At 44.9% G+C, this 16,523-nt stretch overlaps 1 protein-coding gene across 1 annotated transcript in view; it reads left to right on the forward strand.

Annotated features, from left to right (window-relative positions):
- Positions 1-7,268, forward strand: part of LOC308153310 (transmembrane protein 131-like) — a 33,600-nt gene extending 26,332 nt beyond the window's left edge. The window contains exons 31-40 of the mRNA XM_080526414.1: positions 177-349; positions 508-641; positions 855-1,033; positions 1,188-1,349; positions 4,110-4,248; positions 4,518-4,639; positions 4,829-4,925; positions 5,054-5,157; positions 5,391-5,545; positions 5,961-7,268. Of these exons, the coding sequence (XP_080382540.1) occupies positions 177-349; positions 508-641; positions 855-1,033; positions 1,188-1,349; positions 4,110-4,248; positions 4,518-4,639; positions 4,829-4,925; positions 5,054-5,157; positions 5,391-5,545; positions 5,961-6,263 (1,568 nt within the window). The 3' untranslated portion in view covers positions 6,264-7,268. The remainder of the gene's footprint in view (positions 1-176; positions 350-507; positions 642-854; positions 1,034-1,187; positions 1,350-4,109; positions 4,249-4,517; positions 4,640-4,828; positions 4,926-5,053; positions 5,158-5,390; positions 5,546-5,960) is intronic.
- The last annotated feature ends 9,255 nt before the right edge of the window (positions 7,269-16,523 follow it).

Consider the following 16,523-nt stretch of genomic DNA (forward strand, 5'->3'; position numbering starts at 1 on the left):
CGGAAAAACACCTTGGGGTAATAAGGTCCTAGTTTTTCTTGGTCAGGTCATGTGGTCAGGGAAAATTCATGGCTCTAACTATGAGCCACTTTATACTGTTCGAAGTGGCTAGAATGGACGGAGCCTGAATGTGTTTCAATGCAGTATTATTGAATTGGTCTGCTCCACATTTCCAGCCAGTGGAACCAAAGGGAAAGTGCAGCGCAAGCCCAAGGCCCAGAAGAAGAGGGAGGAGAGAGAGAGGACAAAGGGAAAGACTCAGGGAGAGGAGCTGAAGGAGGACAACGACGACAGCTCCTCCACCACCACGGAGACCTCCAACCCAGACATGGAGGCCAGCCTCAAAGGGGTACAAACAGACCCCAGTTCTTCTCTTTTTTTTTTTTTACTTACTTTCTTTTGGGGATACTGAAAGCCTATACACGCAACAATAGTGTCATTGGGGTATAATTTCGGACGACATTCAATAGCCAAAAGCTTATCAATCTTTCCTTGTGTTCCAAACAGGAACTCATAAATAAGAAAAGCAGATCAAACACTTTGGAGAAGGACAAAGAGGAGACAACAGAGCTGCATTCAAAGTCCAGGAACAAGAAGCCAGCCAATACAAAGGAGAAGAGCCAAATGGATGCTAAGTCTAGGTCAGAGTTAATGGCATTTACAGTAGGCTATTCAGGCTTGTGCATGTTTCTATCAATTAGTTTCAAGACATTTGACTTGGCTAACTTGTCGAGCACAGGCCTCCACTATGTCTCACTATCGAACTATCTGTTATGGGCAGTTTTCTGGACTTGGATGTTTTTTTTGTTATTTTTACATTACCGGTAATCGTCTTTCATATGTTTGATTTTTAGTTCACTGGAGCTTCCATACGTCACCCCACTGGAAAACAAACGTAAAACCTTTAGTTCCAAGTCTGTGGTGCATCAAGTGCTACCTAGCATTTCAGCGGCAGCAGCAACAGCAACAGCAGCAGCAGCAACAACAACAACAGCAACAACTACTACTAGAGCTTTACCTCTTAAACCAAGAGGTCAGTCCTATATTCTCAGTCTCTTTTTTTCTAGCATGTACCTGGAAAATATGTGTAGGGCCAGGACTTTTTCCTGCCCCTGCACATATCAGGCCTTTGGTATGTTTGAGTATAGTAACCAGTCTGAACCCTCTCTCCTGCCCCTGCCCCTTAGTGCCCTGTGGGAAGCTAGAGGACCTGTGCCCTTCACCCCTGGATAAGCTCCTGTCCAACGACTCCATGCCAGAGCTGGGGAACAGCAGCGGCTCAGAGGGGGAGAAGGACACCTCCCCTCCCCCAGAGTGGGACTGTGTACCTCTCTACAAATCCAACAGTGGTGAGTTTGCTAACGGACAAACAACCCATAGCTGAACAAGGTCTGTTACACTCATCTCACTAGTGTTTTTAGAGCACTAGAGCACTTCTTTTTCCTTCGATCATGGGACTTGCTTGCTGGGGGGGACTTGCTGTGTATTGGGGTAGGGATCAGAGCATGGTCCCCATCAGTGGGTTTATCTGCAGATTGTGAAGGCTTTGAGGTGCATGCTGCCACCTACTGGCGCCAGGACCTCTTGATGGATTATACACCTGAGGCAACACTGGCAAGGAGGCTAGCTTTAAGGAAAGAACAAAATGGACTACTTTGTTTGAAACAGAGAAGGCCCGTCATGGCACCTCCCTATTGTCAGGACGTAAAGGACGTTTACCCTCTAGTTTCTAGAACTCACTGTCACTGTGTCACACTTAACTTAAGGCTAACACCAGGAGTCTTTCCTAGTTAGGCCACAGAAAATCTCTTGGTCTATCCATACTACATTATTATTAATATGAAGAGTGCGTCAATCCCATCCTCAGTCTGATCTTTCAGTTTTGAAAACCAGACGGTAGATTTGAAGCGTTGTTCTAAGGCAGCGGTTCCCAATCTTTTTGGACTCAAGGCCCACTTAAAAATCTCTAAAGTATTCGCAGCCCACACACACACACAGGCATTTTACGCACCCCACTAAATTTTTGGGGTGACTCGTCATTATTCTCTTATTCTTATTGGATATTTCATATGCATCATCATACAATCAACATACATACAGTGCAGTAGGCCTAGTAGTATCACACTGATGATGCATTTTTTAAAGGTTTCAGTGTTTCCTCCAGGAATTTTTACATTAGTGGCGGATAGCCCTCTACGCGCGCGCAATTTTTTTCCGCGTGCACGCTCAAAACAACGACCTAATTTCAACCAAAACTAGAGGGAGGATGGCAAAAAAAAAAATATATATATACAGAATATAAACTTGTGACTGACAGTCACATACACACACACAAAGATCATCAGCTATAATATAATACGAAGTAGGCCTACATGAGCACAAAAGCGGCTAATGTTACTGATTAACTGTTTACTGTAGTGCCGAGAGACGGGAGTCGTAGGCGGCGTATCAAATGACAAAGCTAAACGTTTAATGAAGGACATGAACGATTGTCAACAACACACTCAAGCAGTAAATAGAACAGACTAAACAACTTGGGTACTACGCACTCAACTGCGGACGGAACAATACTCCCAACCCATAGTTCCGTGCGTGAATTATGTCGACCCACCACATTACAGAAGTAAAATCACAGTCAGATGGAGCATTCGGTAAACAGCTGAGTATCAGCTGAGTTAAAGAAAACAAACTCTTACCTTTGATGACACCCACATGAGCCCTGTTTTCCCGTACTTCTCCCGTGTGTCTCTTATTGTCCAAATGTTCCCTGAATTTTAGCTGCATGTTTTTCCAGCATGTAATTCCGTTGTCAATAAAAAAATTGACTCCCCTTCTTTTTTCCCTGCCAATACTGTCGTTGCTAAAGTGACGGCACATAAGAATCGTTTTTTGACTTGCTAATGTCTGCTGATACACCAACACAGCTAGCTGATGCTGATGGCTCTCCCGCTGTAGTTGTAGCTGGTGGTGGTGGTACCCCGCCATAAACGTTGTTAGCTGATCCTGCCAGCCATGCAGTTTCGGATCGCTCATAGCCACTGCTAGCTTCAGCAATGTTTGAAGTGTCTGGGACATCTTTTTTCTTGAAAAATCCATCCATCTGTCGCAGTTTTCGTTAAATTTTTCGAAGTTATTTAACGTGATATCTTATTTGTGCACCTAGCTAGCTAGATCAGCTTTTTGTATCTTTAATTTAGATGGTACTACCGGTGACTTTTAGCCCGTTATTTGCAAGGAGAAAACACAGGCGCCCGAGCATTTCGGCAGGTAAGACTGCTGAGCAGGGATGGTTGAGTCTGGACGGTTCTCATGCCGGTTCACATTTAGACCAATCAGGAGTAGCCCTTGTGTCACGTCGTCAACTGAATGTTTGATGTAATTAATCTGATTTTGGATCAGCGGTTAGAGAGAGATGGGTGTGGATTTAGGTGCACTTTTAGTCAACATCCATTATAGCACTGATCTAGGATCAGATATATTTTAATCAGCTAAAATGTTCAGATTTTTTTTTTTTTTAGTGGACAATCAATTAGTGGCGGAGGAAATTCATTCGTGGCGGCCCGCCACCAATAAATGCATATACCATGATTAAAAATACAGTACCATGATTTTTTTTTTATTAAAACGTTTTTGTAAAAAAAGAAAAAAACTTCTTTTTTTTTGCCCATGATTTGGCGGCCCACTTGCAGTACCTTCGCGGCCCGCCAGAGGGCCGCGGCCCATAGGTTGGGAATCTCTGTTCTAAGGTTATGAACAGGGTTCCCGCGCTGGTCTTAAAAAGCCTTAAAGTCTAAAATCCAGCAATCCGATCTATAAGGCCTAAAAAGGTCACAAGTTTCAGCTATTAGATCTAAAAAAAGAGGTGCAAGGTCTAAAAAAATTTGTTTATAATTTTTATTTTATTTTATTAATTAAGCCAATTCGCTTCCCGGAAGAAAGTATTGGCGAACGAAAATACGGCAGGATGACAAAAAGCTATCATATGGTGCCGCGATAGGTCAAAAATTCTATTCAGAGGTCTAAAAAATTTCTAAAAAGGTCTTTAATTTGACTTGTTGAAACTTGTAGGAACCCTGTATGAATGATCTGCATCTCTGTGATCTCCCCAGCAATAGACAGTCTCCAGCAGTACTCCTTGCAGACCATGAATGCCGATCCGTTCCTGAAAATGCCCATCGGGACTCCTCCCCCAGCTTTGCCCGGCTTGTCCTCATGCATTTCGTACACCGGAGTGGTCAACTCCACCAGGTCAATATTTGTCTGGAACTTAGCTAGTTCATCTGTATGGAAATTGCAGCAGCCATGTGCGCTGTCCTCGCTAACATAGTCATTGTATATTGATGCAAAATCACACCTGTCCTTAAAAGTACAGCTTAAACATTGAGGGAACACGCTCTGTGCTTTGCCTTGATCTGTAAATCATCAGAGCCATAGCCTTATCTGTTTTATCCTAAAATAACAAATTTTCTTTAAATTGTGGCATGTTTTTTTCCCATGTCTCTCTTTGTGTTTTTTAGTGAGGTAGGATTCAAGACTGCACCTGGCAGTAAATGCAAGCTGACCAAATCCGTCTCCCTGCCTGGTCAAAACGGGAACCCCACTTTTGCTGCTGTGGCTGCAGGATATGACAAGAGCCCAGGTAAGTGTCATCCCAGCCATTAGGTACTTCTGCATTAGGTCAATCCCAAACTGACCCCTAGCCCCAAGGATACTATCGGTTCACATAAGCAGTACGGTCAACCGTCCCAACAGATGAACCATGGGAGGGTGTGTCCATGTCTGAGCCAGTTGTGCTGACTGGCAAGTTTGTTGTTCTCCCATCCACTAGGGGGCAGTGCAGGGAAAGGAGCCGTATGCAGAGCAGACACCTTGGGGAAGACCCCGCTCTCCCACATGACCTCAGTAGAGAGTGACAGCTCTGACAGGTGATGCATGTCACCCACTCTCACTCACTGAGACACTCATTCATATCTGACTTAAACCTGAATCCAAATGGTTGAAAATCGTTGTTAATGAGATTGTTAATGAGATGAATACATCTACATGTCCTTAGTTCTGGACTATGGAGCCCCATCGGCAACAGCAGAAAACCAAGCTTGGCATCTGTCAACTCCTTCTCAGCATTTGGACCCAGCAACACGTTTAACCTGTCTGGAGGTAAGTGAAATAGTCCTACATATGAATTAATATTTAGTTTGCATCCCATGTGCACATTCTTTCAAGTTACAAGTTTCTTTGAAATTCTTTTTCGATTATGGACATTTTATTTGTCATATGCATAGACTACAGGGTATTCAATGCAGCAAAATGCTTAGGGCAAGCTACTGTATGTGTTATACTAGTGGATAATGTATGCATCATGAATACAATTTGAGATTTGTGATGTTCAGTCTTCAGCGGGATGACCTGTGGGAAGAGTGCTCAGCCTCACCAGAGCTGGCCCGAGTTCAGCCGTGCGGCGCCCTCCTCCGTGTGGCCCAGTGAGCCCCTCCAGGCCCTGCAGCCCTGGCCCTCCAGCTCCAGCTCCCCTGCCACCCCCACCACAGTAAGACCTGTCCTCTCTCTCCCAGCATCCCACTTCTCTACCCTCTCTCCCCTGAAGTGAGCACTTGTAACCCCACATGGATTTAAAGGCGTACGGGGGATGTAATCTAGGCGTTTTAGGATTGTATATCTAATATCTAATATAATAATATATGCCATTTAGCTGACACTTTTATCCAAAGTGACTTACATTGCAATAAATGCATATATTTTCAGTATCTATTGTCTCAGCGGGGTTCTGTTTATCAAATCAATATACTTGTACATTTGTGGGAACAATTGGGAGATTGTAAGTTGTAAGTAAAGTATTTTAGTTTTAACCTAATTAATTAGTTGTGTTTTGTTCATGCTAGCCCTGGCTATATGCTCAGGACCAGGTGCTGATCAGCCTTCTTTTTCCTTCCTAACAAACACAGTCCATCCTGGGCAGCAGCAGCCTGTGGTCCTCTAGCCCTCCCTTCAGCCCCTCCATCTGGTCCACCAGTGCGGCCTCCACCCTGCACTCCTTCTCCCCGCCCTCCTTCTCCCCGCCATCCACTTCCCCCCTCGCCGACCTCATTGGCAGCTCGGACGATGGGAGCCCGGCACCAGCACCGACAGGCTCCTCCCCCAGTGACCTGAGCCCTGTCTACAACCCCTGGAGCATGTGGAGGCCCACCCTCAGTAGGCGGAGCTCTGAGCCCTGGCCAAACCCCTCCGACGGCAACACCAGCGGCTGAACGGACCTCCCAGGAAAAACGGGGTGTGTTCAGGAGAGTGTAACGTTACAGACCGTTCAGACAGAAATGTGTAATGTAGTGCAGGTATGAGTTTGAAAAGGAGTCGTCAATTCTATACATTCATAATTTCTATCTGCGTTGTTGTGAGTTTCACATTACGGAATACACCCCAAGTCTCACTCCACCTCTGACAAACGGATATGTTCTCTTTGGCTTAAACTCTGCAAAATTCCCATTACGTTATAAGGGCCATCAGTTTCTCCTGACCGTATGGTCTGGCCAGGACAAACTCTGGGCCTTAATTAGTTATGGCCCTGAGTTTTTCCTTGCTACCATATTTATAAACTTTTGAATTTTGTTGTGGTCAGGAAAATTGCTTCTTTTTGCCAAGCTTGTATCAATAAAACTCACCTGTGTCCTTATCAGACTACAAATATGTGGTTAAATGCTGCTTTTATGAGTGCAATCAGAGAAAAACCTAAGAAATAAAATGGCCCTTGTGGAGAGGTTTTATCACTTAGTTCTACTGCATTGGGTTTGGCATTGTGCAGTTGGCACAGTATTACTTTTTGGAATCACCTTGTTTAAGCCTTATCATTGCTCAGTAAGAGAGAGTATCTTTGTTGGAGGGTTACAATCAGTTAAGAATGTGCTTCAGGGTTAAATGGCTGTAATGGGAAAACTTGAATTTTAGTCATATTTTTGGTCAGCTGTTCAATGCTCGCTTTCAGTTTCTATGCCCTCGCTAACCGTAAAACTCGTTGTATTTTATGTTTTCAACTCAGCATTCATGGCCAGAATTCGTGATGTACTTTTAAGTTATTTTAACGACCATGCTTGGATTTAAGTTTTTAAACAAAAGGGGGTTTTCAGTTACCTTTCTTTTTTTCAAATTTGGATGAATCTCTGTTAATTCTTCGATAGGATGGTTTAATTCCAATACAAAGCATCCTCTTTGACATGTTGAAAATGTGAAATTAGTCAAAGTCAAAATAAAACAGTTGAGAGGTTTTTCATGGAGTGAAGTTAGTTTTCTGTGTGTGTTTGTGTATGTGTGTATCTCTCCCTCCTCTCTCTACATTTGTGCCATCACCAGTTTAAATTACTGAACTGTTCATTTAGTTTCCACTGGGTGGCAGCAGGTCCTTGAGAATAAGCAGTTAGCATTGGAAGCTGATTGGCTCATATACAGGATGTCCGATATGATGCTTACCAGTGCATATGTATATAGCACGGTTACACTGCAGTGGGAGTTCTCATGTTGCTCTCAGGTCATTCAGAGGACAAACTATACTATAACATACAAGGATACAAAGGCAATATGGTAAAACATTTATACCGACTGATTTAAACTTTGGTCATACAGATGATCATGTTCATCAATCTAGGTTTGCATTAACCACCTACACCAGTGTTTATACTAGTCACACAGTATTTTTCCCCCTGTAGCTACATATATGTAACCTTTAGGTGGGACCCGAATGAAATCTCAGGGGCCACAAGGAAAGGTTTTATGGAGGTTGGAGATGTGATCAGCAAAAAGGCACAAGAGTTGGCCTGTGTAGTCAGAGCCACAGCCACGCCACGTCAAGCAGCAGCATACTTTACCTCCTCACGGTCATTGCTTCTTTTAGATCCTCTTTAACACAGACAACTAACTTGAGTCTTTATCAAAATGCTGAAACGTTGACCATAATATAACTAATGTTACTTTTGTATCACAAAAAACGGACTAGTGCCACCCACCAGAACAAAGACACGTCCCCTCATATTTGCAAGCCCTTATCAGATGAGGAGATAGGGACCCCTCCCAGGCTGTCGTTAACAGTCCTGGGGGCATTGACAGCATGACAGCTGTTAATTTGCTGCTCATAGTAATGGGACCTGCAACGGGAGAAAGTCTCCTCAACCCAAAAGAAAACTATAGTACCCAAAACAACACCACACTACCCACCACACACCACACTACCCACTGCTCCCCAGACCTGGAATACTTGACTGTTAAATGCCGACCCACATACCTCCCGAGGGAATTCAACGCGGTGTACATAACAGCTGTATACATAGCACCTAGCGCGGATGCTAGCTTAGCATTAGCCCGGCTACATGACGTCATCAGTGGTGGACAGAGCACAGATCCTCAAGCAGTACACATCATCGCGGGGGATTTCAATCATGCTGACCTGAAGGTAGTACTACCCAAGTTCTATCAGCATGTTAAATGTGCAACAAGAGGAGATAACACACTGGACAAGGTATACACCAACATCAAGCTTGCCTACAAGGCTAGACCGCTAGCTCATCTAGGCATGTCTGACCACGTGTCCATCCTCCTGATCCCAGCCTACACTCCCATGAGGAAAAGTGCTCCCATCACCACTAAGACTGTCAGAACCTGGCCAGCAGGGTCCGCTCCACTGCAGATCTGCCTGAATGACACCTCATGGCAGGAATATGAGCATGAGGACCTGGAACAGTTCACGTCGTCGGTTCTGAACCACATAGTGAACTGCACCAACTCAGCCACCGTGGACAAACGTGTCCGGGTCTACCCCAACACGAAGCCATGGATGACTGAGAAGGTCCGAAAACTGCTCAAGGAGAGGGACAACGCCTTCTCAGCGAAGGACACACTGCTGTACAGCACCACCAGGGCTAACCTAAACCGTGGCATCCGGGAGGCCAAGGCAGACCACAGAGAGAAGATTGAGGAATGCTTCCTGAGCAACGATTCCAGGCGGGTGTGACAGGGGGTTCAGCACATGACAAACTTCAGAGCCAACAGGCTCACAGCCGCGGAGGACGACCCCCTGCTGGCGGAAGAGCTGAACTCCTTCTACGCCCGGTTCGACGAGGGGCGAACGGAGGTAACCACAACACAAACACCACTCTCTCCAGCTCTCAGCAGCCTCACCCTCACAGAGCATGAAGTGAGACGCGTGCTGAAGGCGGTGGACCCCAGAAAAGCCTCAGGGCCGGATGGCGTCCTGGGACGGGTGCTGAGGGACTGCGCCGACCAGCTGACCGGGGTTTTCACCAACATCTTCAACCAGTCCCTGTCCCAGGCCACCATCCCACCCTGCCTGAAAACCTCAACAATCATCCCAGTCCCGAAGAAAAGCACGGTGAGCTGCCTAAACGACTACCGCCCGGTGGCACTCACACCAATCATCATGAAGTGCTTCGAGAAACTGGTCCGGGCCCACATAGTCACACGCCTCCCACCCAACCTGGATCCATACCAGTTCGCCTACAGAGCCCACAGGTCCACAGAGGACGCCATCGCGACGACTCTCCACTCCACTCTATCCCACCTGGAGAGGGGGAACAGCTATGCGAGACTGCTCTTTGTGGACTTCAGCTCTGCCTTCAACACCATCCTTCCAGACAGGCTAGTGACCAAACTACTAGACCTGGGACTATCACACTCCATCTGTGCATGGATCAAGGACTTCCTGTCTGACCGCCCCCAGAGGGTGCGGGTGGGCTCCCACACCTCCACAGCCCTCAGACTCAGCACTGGGTCCCCCCAGGGCTGCGTGCTAAGCCCCATCCTCTACAACCTCTACACCTACGACTTCACCCCCATCCACCCCAGCAACTCCATCATAAAGTTTGCAGACGACACCACCGTGGTGGGCTGCATCTCGGGGGGGACGAGGCGGCGTACAGGGATGAGGTGGAGCTGCTGGGCAAGCTGTGCAAGGTTAACAACCTGCTGCTGAACCAGTCAAAGACCAAGGAAATCATCGTGGACTTCAGGAGGAAAAAATCTGAGGTCCAGCCCCTGCTCGTCGATGGAGGGAGCGTGGAGAGAGTCTCAACCCTCCGATTCCTGGGGGTGCACATACAGGATAACCTGTCCTGGAAGACCAACACAGCAGCCATCATCAAGAAGGCACAACAGCGGCTCTACTTCCTGAGAGTCCTCAGGAAATACCACCTCAAACAGGAGCTGCTTGTGACCTTCTACCGCTGCACAGTGGAGAGCATCCTCACCTACTGCATCTGCGTGTGGTTCTCCAGCTGCACAGCCGCAGAGAGGAAAGCGCTACAGAGAGTCGTGAGATCGGCCCAGAAGATCATCGGCGCCCCCCTCCCCTCTCTGGAAGAGCTGTACAACACACGCTGCCTCAGGAAGGCCTCCAAGATCTCCAGAGACCCATCCCACCCTGGGAACGAACACTTTGTTCGGCTGCCCTCGGGCAGGCGGTTCAGGACCATGTCCGCAAGGACAAATAGACTGAAGCTCAGCTTCTACCCTAGGGCCATTCAGGCCCTGAACACAGCAAAGACCTAGGTTCTAGGCCCTGGACAATCTAGACAATTTGATGGCAGCTACTAGATTGTAATCAAGTGCAATACTGAAACACAACTGTGAACATTTCAAACCTGCAAACTGCGACACTTTAAATGAATGTGCAATAATACTATGTGCAATATGACAACCCTCGGGTACATAAGGTTCAGAGATAGGAAATGTTAGGATATTTATAGCATAGCATAGAGTACAGCACAGTGTTTTATTTGTATAGTATAGTATAGTGGATAGTGTATATAGCCTTTATTTATGTAAACCAGCTCTTTTCCCTTCTTGTTTTTAGTATTTTTTTCCTAGCACCAGGGGAGCCCCCCCTCCCAAATTTCGTTGTATGGTACCTGTACTATATTAATGACAATAAAGACCATTCATTCATTTATTCATTCATTCATTCATTCATTCATTCATTCATTCATTCATTCATCATCATTCAAAACCACCCCAAACAGGTACCCAAAACCACCCCAAACAGGTACCCAAAAGTACCACAAACTTGTTACTGAAAATCGAGCACATGGCAATATCACTACTGCTTCAAGCCAAAAAGTGATGGGTTAAATAGGTGATGAAATGTATACTACATGGTTATAAATTATGAGATAAGATCATAGAGAGTGGTGAAAGGCATGTTAACTTGATGCCTCCCATGGGGGAATGCTGTGGGTTTGAATTTCTCCATCTTGCATGTTCAGCAAATAGCCCAATCCATTTTTATCCTAAATAATGCACACCCCTTATTTTCCATATACCATAGTCGTGTGCAGTATTGCTTGCTTTGAGAACCTGATTTAACATAGAGCAAAATAATGGTGAAGTAAATGTAATCAATATATACTTACAAAGCAATTACCTTATGCACTTAATTAATTCACTCAATAATTAAGTATTTTCTATATTAAAAAAAGAAAGATTTGAATATGCCTACAATATATAGTGTTTTACATATTGTACTTGTGTGGGCAGTGAACTGCCTTGAATACCCTGCTAATGTATTTAGGGTCCTTTAATGATTACTAAGAGGGCATCGAATCTCTCGTTTCACCAATATTGTTGATTACATTTCAAGGTCAAGTTAAGTGAGTTCGGTCACACTGGTGCAGTCTGATCTAATTCATTTGTTACCTCACTGACAAAAAGTTATCAAGCTACGTTATCCCCTACGATAGGGGTGGAATTATTGTCTCTATGACAAAAAAGGCTTCTTCCCATGGAATCTGCTGAGGTCGGCAGGGAGCCGTGAAAGCAGAGAAGCGTCATTTGATGCCTTGTCCTGACTTCCCTTCTACTGCAGAGTTGTGAGTTGTGGCAAGCAAGCGCAGTGCCGACTACTGTAGCACGAGACAGACTATACAGAGTTCATTATATATCTACCTTCTATTGACCATAACATTTACCTTATATTTACTATGTATACCTTTATCTGTACAATAATTGTCTCTTTGGCAGTGCTTTACTTGTCTGTCTGTCATACAATTCCTGACTGAAGACAAACGTGTGCTTTCTTATAGATCAGATGAGATTAGGTTTCAGCAGTGACATGTTTGGTCTCTCTGAATGAGCGATCTGCCCAGAGGATGTGGGTTTCAAGGATTCTGGGAGAGAGAGACTGATTCACTGGCATCAGCGGTTCCTGTGACATTGCAGTGACTTTGCAGTAATGGTCATACTACTTGACTGAGCAGCAAGGGAAATGCTGCCCTACAGCCTTTGCTGTGAAATCGCTCCGATTATATGCTGTCAGAAAAAGGATTTGCAGAAAATGCTGAGTCATGCCTGCCTGAGACTATGCAGTATGTGTGTGTGCTTGTAGTTCTGTGAAATATGTAAATGTATTTCTCAGACTCAAGCCTTTATTGTGTTTTTTTGTTTTTTTTACATTTCTATGCTTGTTCCATGAGGTATAGTACGTGATTAACATATTCCTTTCTGTGCTGACTGACAATGCCTATACTTTTGTCTTTTTGATCAGGTAATTAAAATGTCAACAGTAATTCTGGGTTGCTCTGGCTGGATATGTTGTTTGTCTATTTTACAATATTTGTATAATTTCATTTAGCAAGCATCTTTAAACAACTATATACAATTGTGACTAATAAGACAGACATGCCTTTTAGTCTCCCAAAGCCTCCATCAGCTGTCCTCTGTGTGTGCGTCATACAGTATGTGCGCGCCTGTATTGTGTGTACCTGTGTGTGACTAAGTGCCTGCATGTGTGACTGGTGTGTCACGTGCTATAGCCATGGTATTGTTTGTGACCCACGTTCCCCCTCTGATTGTTCCAAATCCCTGCCCTGATCCCCTCCTGCTGGGCAGCATACCGCTGGACAAACCACCTGTGAAATCCCAAATCCAGGGAGCGACGCTGGTGTATAGCTATGGCTGGGAGACACTGAAGAGACATGACAGTGAGTGTGTGTGTGTGTGTGTGTGTGTGTGTGTGTGTGTGTGTGTGTGTGTGTGTGTGTGTGTGTGTGTGTGGGTGTGTGCGTGCGTGTGTGCATGCGTGCGTGCGTGTGTGCGTATGCACGTGCGTGCCTGTGTTTCTGTATGAGGTGGTTGTATAACACACACACACACCTCCACTGATGAGGTCTTGGCCATGTACAGCTGGGTAATGTCACAGATCAGTGAAGCACAAGGTAGCATACAATAAGTGTGACGGTTACCGGTTGAAACCCCAAAAGCCCTTGCACACTCACTTTTCTTCTGCCCCAGGTCCATGCTATGCCATTGTTAGCCCCTTTTAACGATTGTAATTTGAATAGTTGCTGCTTTAGAGTTGAGAATCAATTCTAGTTGACAGATTTGGAAAGTATGATTCCAGTGGCTGTTCAAAGCCATTTCTTCCGTAGAAGAAATAGCAAACATTGACATTGTATGGATTTAAATTTGATGGCCCCCCCACTATGTCCAATCATGTCTACCATCTAAACATGATCTCTCTACCATTCTTGTTTTGTGTTATCTGAAGATCTAACATATTCTACTCAACAACAGGTTTTGCGTGGGAATTTTGAGGATGTCTACTTCTGCACTACTGTATCTGTGTTTGACTCATGCAGCCATCCAGGGGGAGTGGATTTATGTACAATCAGTTCTGTCTGACGAGGTATGTTCTGTATTGTACTCTCCCTCATATGAGGCTTGACTTGCAGGGGTGTGTGCAAGTACACATACTCATAACTGTGTGTGTGGCTCCATATAGAATGGTGGCCCCAATGAGTCATCCATGGCAGAGGTACCATATGAGAGCCCATTAAAAGTGAACAACACTTCAACAACCATACGGCATCCCACAGCATATCTAAGAGTGTACCCCCCCCCTCTCTCTCACACAAACACACACTCTCTCTTACACACTCCCACACAAACACTCACAATGTGCTTCAGTTTGACTGAGTCATCTTCATGAATACCTAATATGTCTTCATGAATGCCTAATATGTAAATTGCTATCTCTGTATTGTAAGCGATAATCTGGATAAGAGCATCTGTTAATTTACTAAAATGTAAATTAACAGATTATATACAGTACATGAGGAGATACCATCATAAAGAGTGAAGTGATTTGAGACTGGTAACATGCTGAAACCCATTTCCCTACCCGCCTCCTGAAGTGTGCACTCCCCTGCATGGATTGGTGCAAAAGATGTGGTGAAAACAAGCCCTATGGTGTGGGGAAGTGCACAAGTGCACACTTCAGGAAAATGATGAAGAAATGGGAAAAGAGCCACACAAATCCATTCATAAATGTACCATGCAAAATGGCCATGATAAATTGATAGTGATCAAGGAATTAAATTACATGATAAAGAATGTTCAGAGAAGGGTCAAAATAAAGCGTTACGTAAAGCCTGGTGTTGAAGTCGAGCACTGATCTTAATGTACCTTTGTTTGATAATAAGGATATGCATGCTGCTATATATATATATTTGCTGCTATTAGAAAATGTAGCACACATTGGTTTTTACATTTTCAGTGTGACCAAAGAGGGCAGCAAACCTAAAAAAGAAATGCTACACCTTTAATAATTCATCAACGTGAACAGTCAGCTCTCGGAGCAGCCTAGTAGCCGGGCTGACCTCATATGAAGTATATACTGAAGTACCTGTACTCACTGATCCTGCAGTATTCCTGGCTGGAATAGGGAAACTATTGGTAGGCAGCCAGGGGTGCAGTGTCTCCTAGCAACGGTTCCCTACCTGCGGTTAGAGGGGGCATGACGTAGTCGTGCAGGGTCCATGTGATGACCACTGCTGCAGCGAGCCGGCTTGGGATAGCTCCGCTGTGGTGACGACATCACCGCAGCAGGAAGGGGCTGCTGAGAGAAGGCAGAGGACATATGAAGGTGTACTCCACAGAGAACGTGACACGTGCCTGCGGGGATGCAAGACTGGGGTCGTGTCGATTGTGTAAGGGAAGAAGAAAGCGCGCCTTCCAGTACAGAATATGTTCTAAAAATAGCTCATGGGTGCATGCTCAGCAACTGTAGATTACAGAGGTACAGTTATGATGAAAGACATTTCATAAAGAGTGGATTATATGCAGTTCTTACAGTACATTGGGGCTGCAGTAATGGTCCTCATCAGCTTTTTTGGTGTGTATGTTTTATTAGAGAGCAAGGTTCCCCCCCTCCACATACCCCCCATCAAGGCCATCATTGGCACACCAGGTTCATTCAAGTAGTCAACTAATGACTAAGCCTGTGATGAGATTAAATCAGATGTGCTAATACTGGGCAGAACAAAAATGAGGACATGTCACACACACACACACACACACACACACACTGCGCAAGAGGTACAAATTCATTTGCCACTCTACACGCTGTTTGTGCGATTCAAGGGCACCCCCACATCCATTAAAAATAGCAACTGAAAGTGAAATCAATTGAGGTCAGCTGTAGCTCAGTGCAGGAGGAATGCAGTGGAGTGTGTGTGTGTGTGTGTGTGTGTGTGTGTGTGTGTGCGTGTGCGTGTGTGTGTGTGTGGTGTGTGTGGTGTGTGTGTGCGCGTGTGTGAGCGCGTGTGTGTGTGTGTGTGTGTGTGGTGTGGGTGGGGGGGTGGTAGGTGTGTCTTTGTGAAAATTCCACCCCCACAGGCAACAAACCTGACATAAGTTAGCTACACAAATAGCGATTATATCCTGCTGCTTGCACACACACCTCCTCAAACAAGAAGGTAATATCTGCAGTGTAGCCAGAGAAACTAGATACATGGCCTTGCTAAATGAGCAAAAAAGATTTGGTGTAGATTGCTCCACAGGAAGGTCTTTTTTTTTCATGATACTACCTATTAGCTTAAAGGAGACCTATTATACTATTTTTTCACAAGTTAATGTAGGTCCCTGGCCTGGCGTCTGCTGAAAATACCACCACTTTAATCTACCACTTGAATCCAAAGGTATCCTAGCCTGCCTCTGTTCCACTCCTTTTCTCCATGGGCTGCTTCACAGGTCAGGAAATCATCAGCGGTTTTCTGCAATCCACTCCAGAATTTCCAGAAAAAGCGCTACATACAGTAAATAACATGCATTATTATTATTGTTATTAAATGGAAGTATGGGATATATGAAATCCATGCAACACTGTCATGTTCTCCAGTTTACATCTCAGAAACCTCAACTCTTACCCCACGTCTGTTGATGCCTAATCCCCTTTCTAGCCTAATCCAGGAGAAAGAAAGTCTCACACAACTAGATTCCAGTGTAAAGTATTCCCCTGCTGTGCTGTAAGTGGATTTCTAACAGATGGATTTGCTAAATCTGTCTCCGCATATGTTTCCCCATGATCTCTTTTCAGACAATAAAATAAAAGATAAGATATGACTGTCCTATCCTTCTGAGCTGCATTTACTCGTCAATTAGACCCAATTAGACCCACTACCCATTTACTACACTTTTGTTACTTTTGTTACTTTGATACTGGGAGACTATGGCAA

The sequence above is a fragment of the Nansenia antarctica genome (assembly GCF_963989245.1).
Source record: "Nansenia antarctica genome assembly, chromosome: 3".
Lineage (NCBI taxonomy): Eukaryota > Metazoa > Chordata > Actinopteri > Argentiniformes > Microstomatidae > Nansenia > Nansenia antarctica.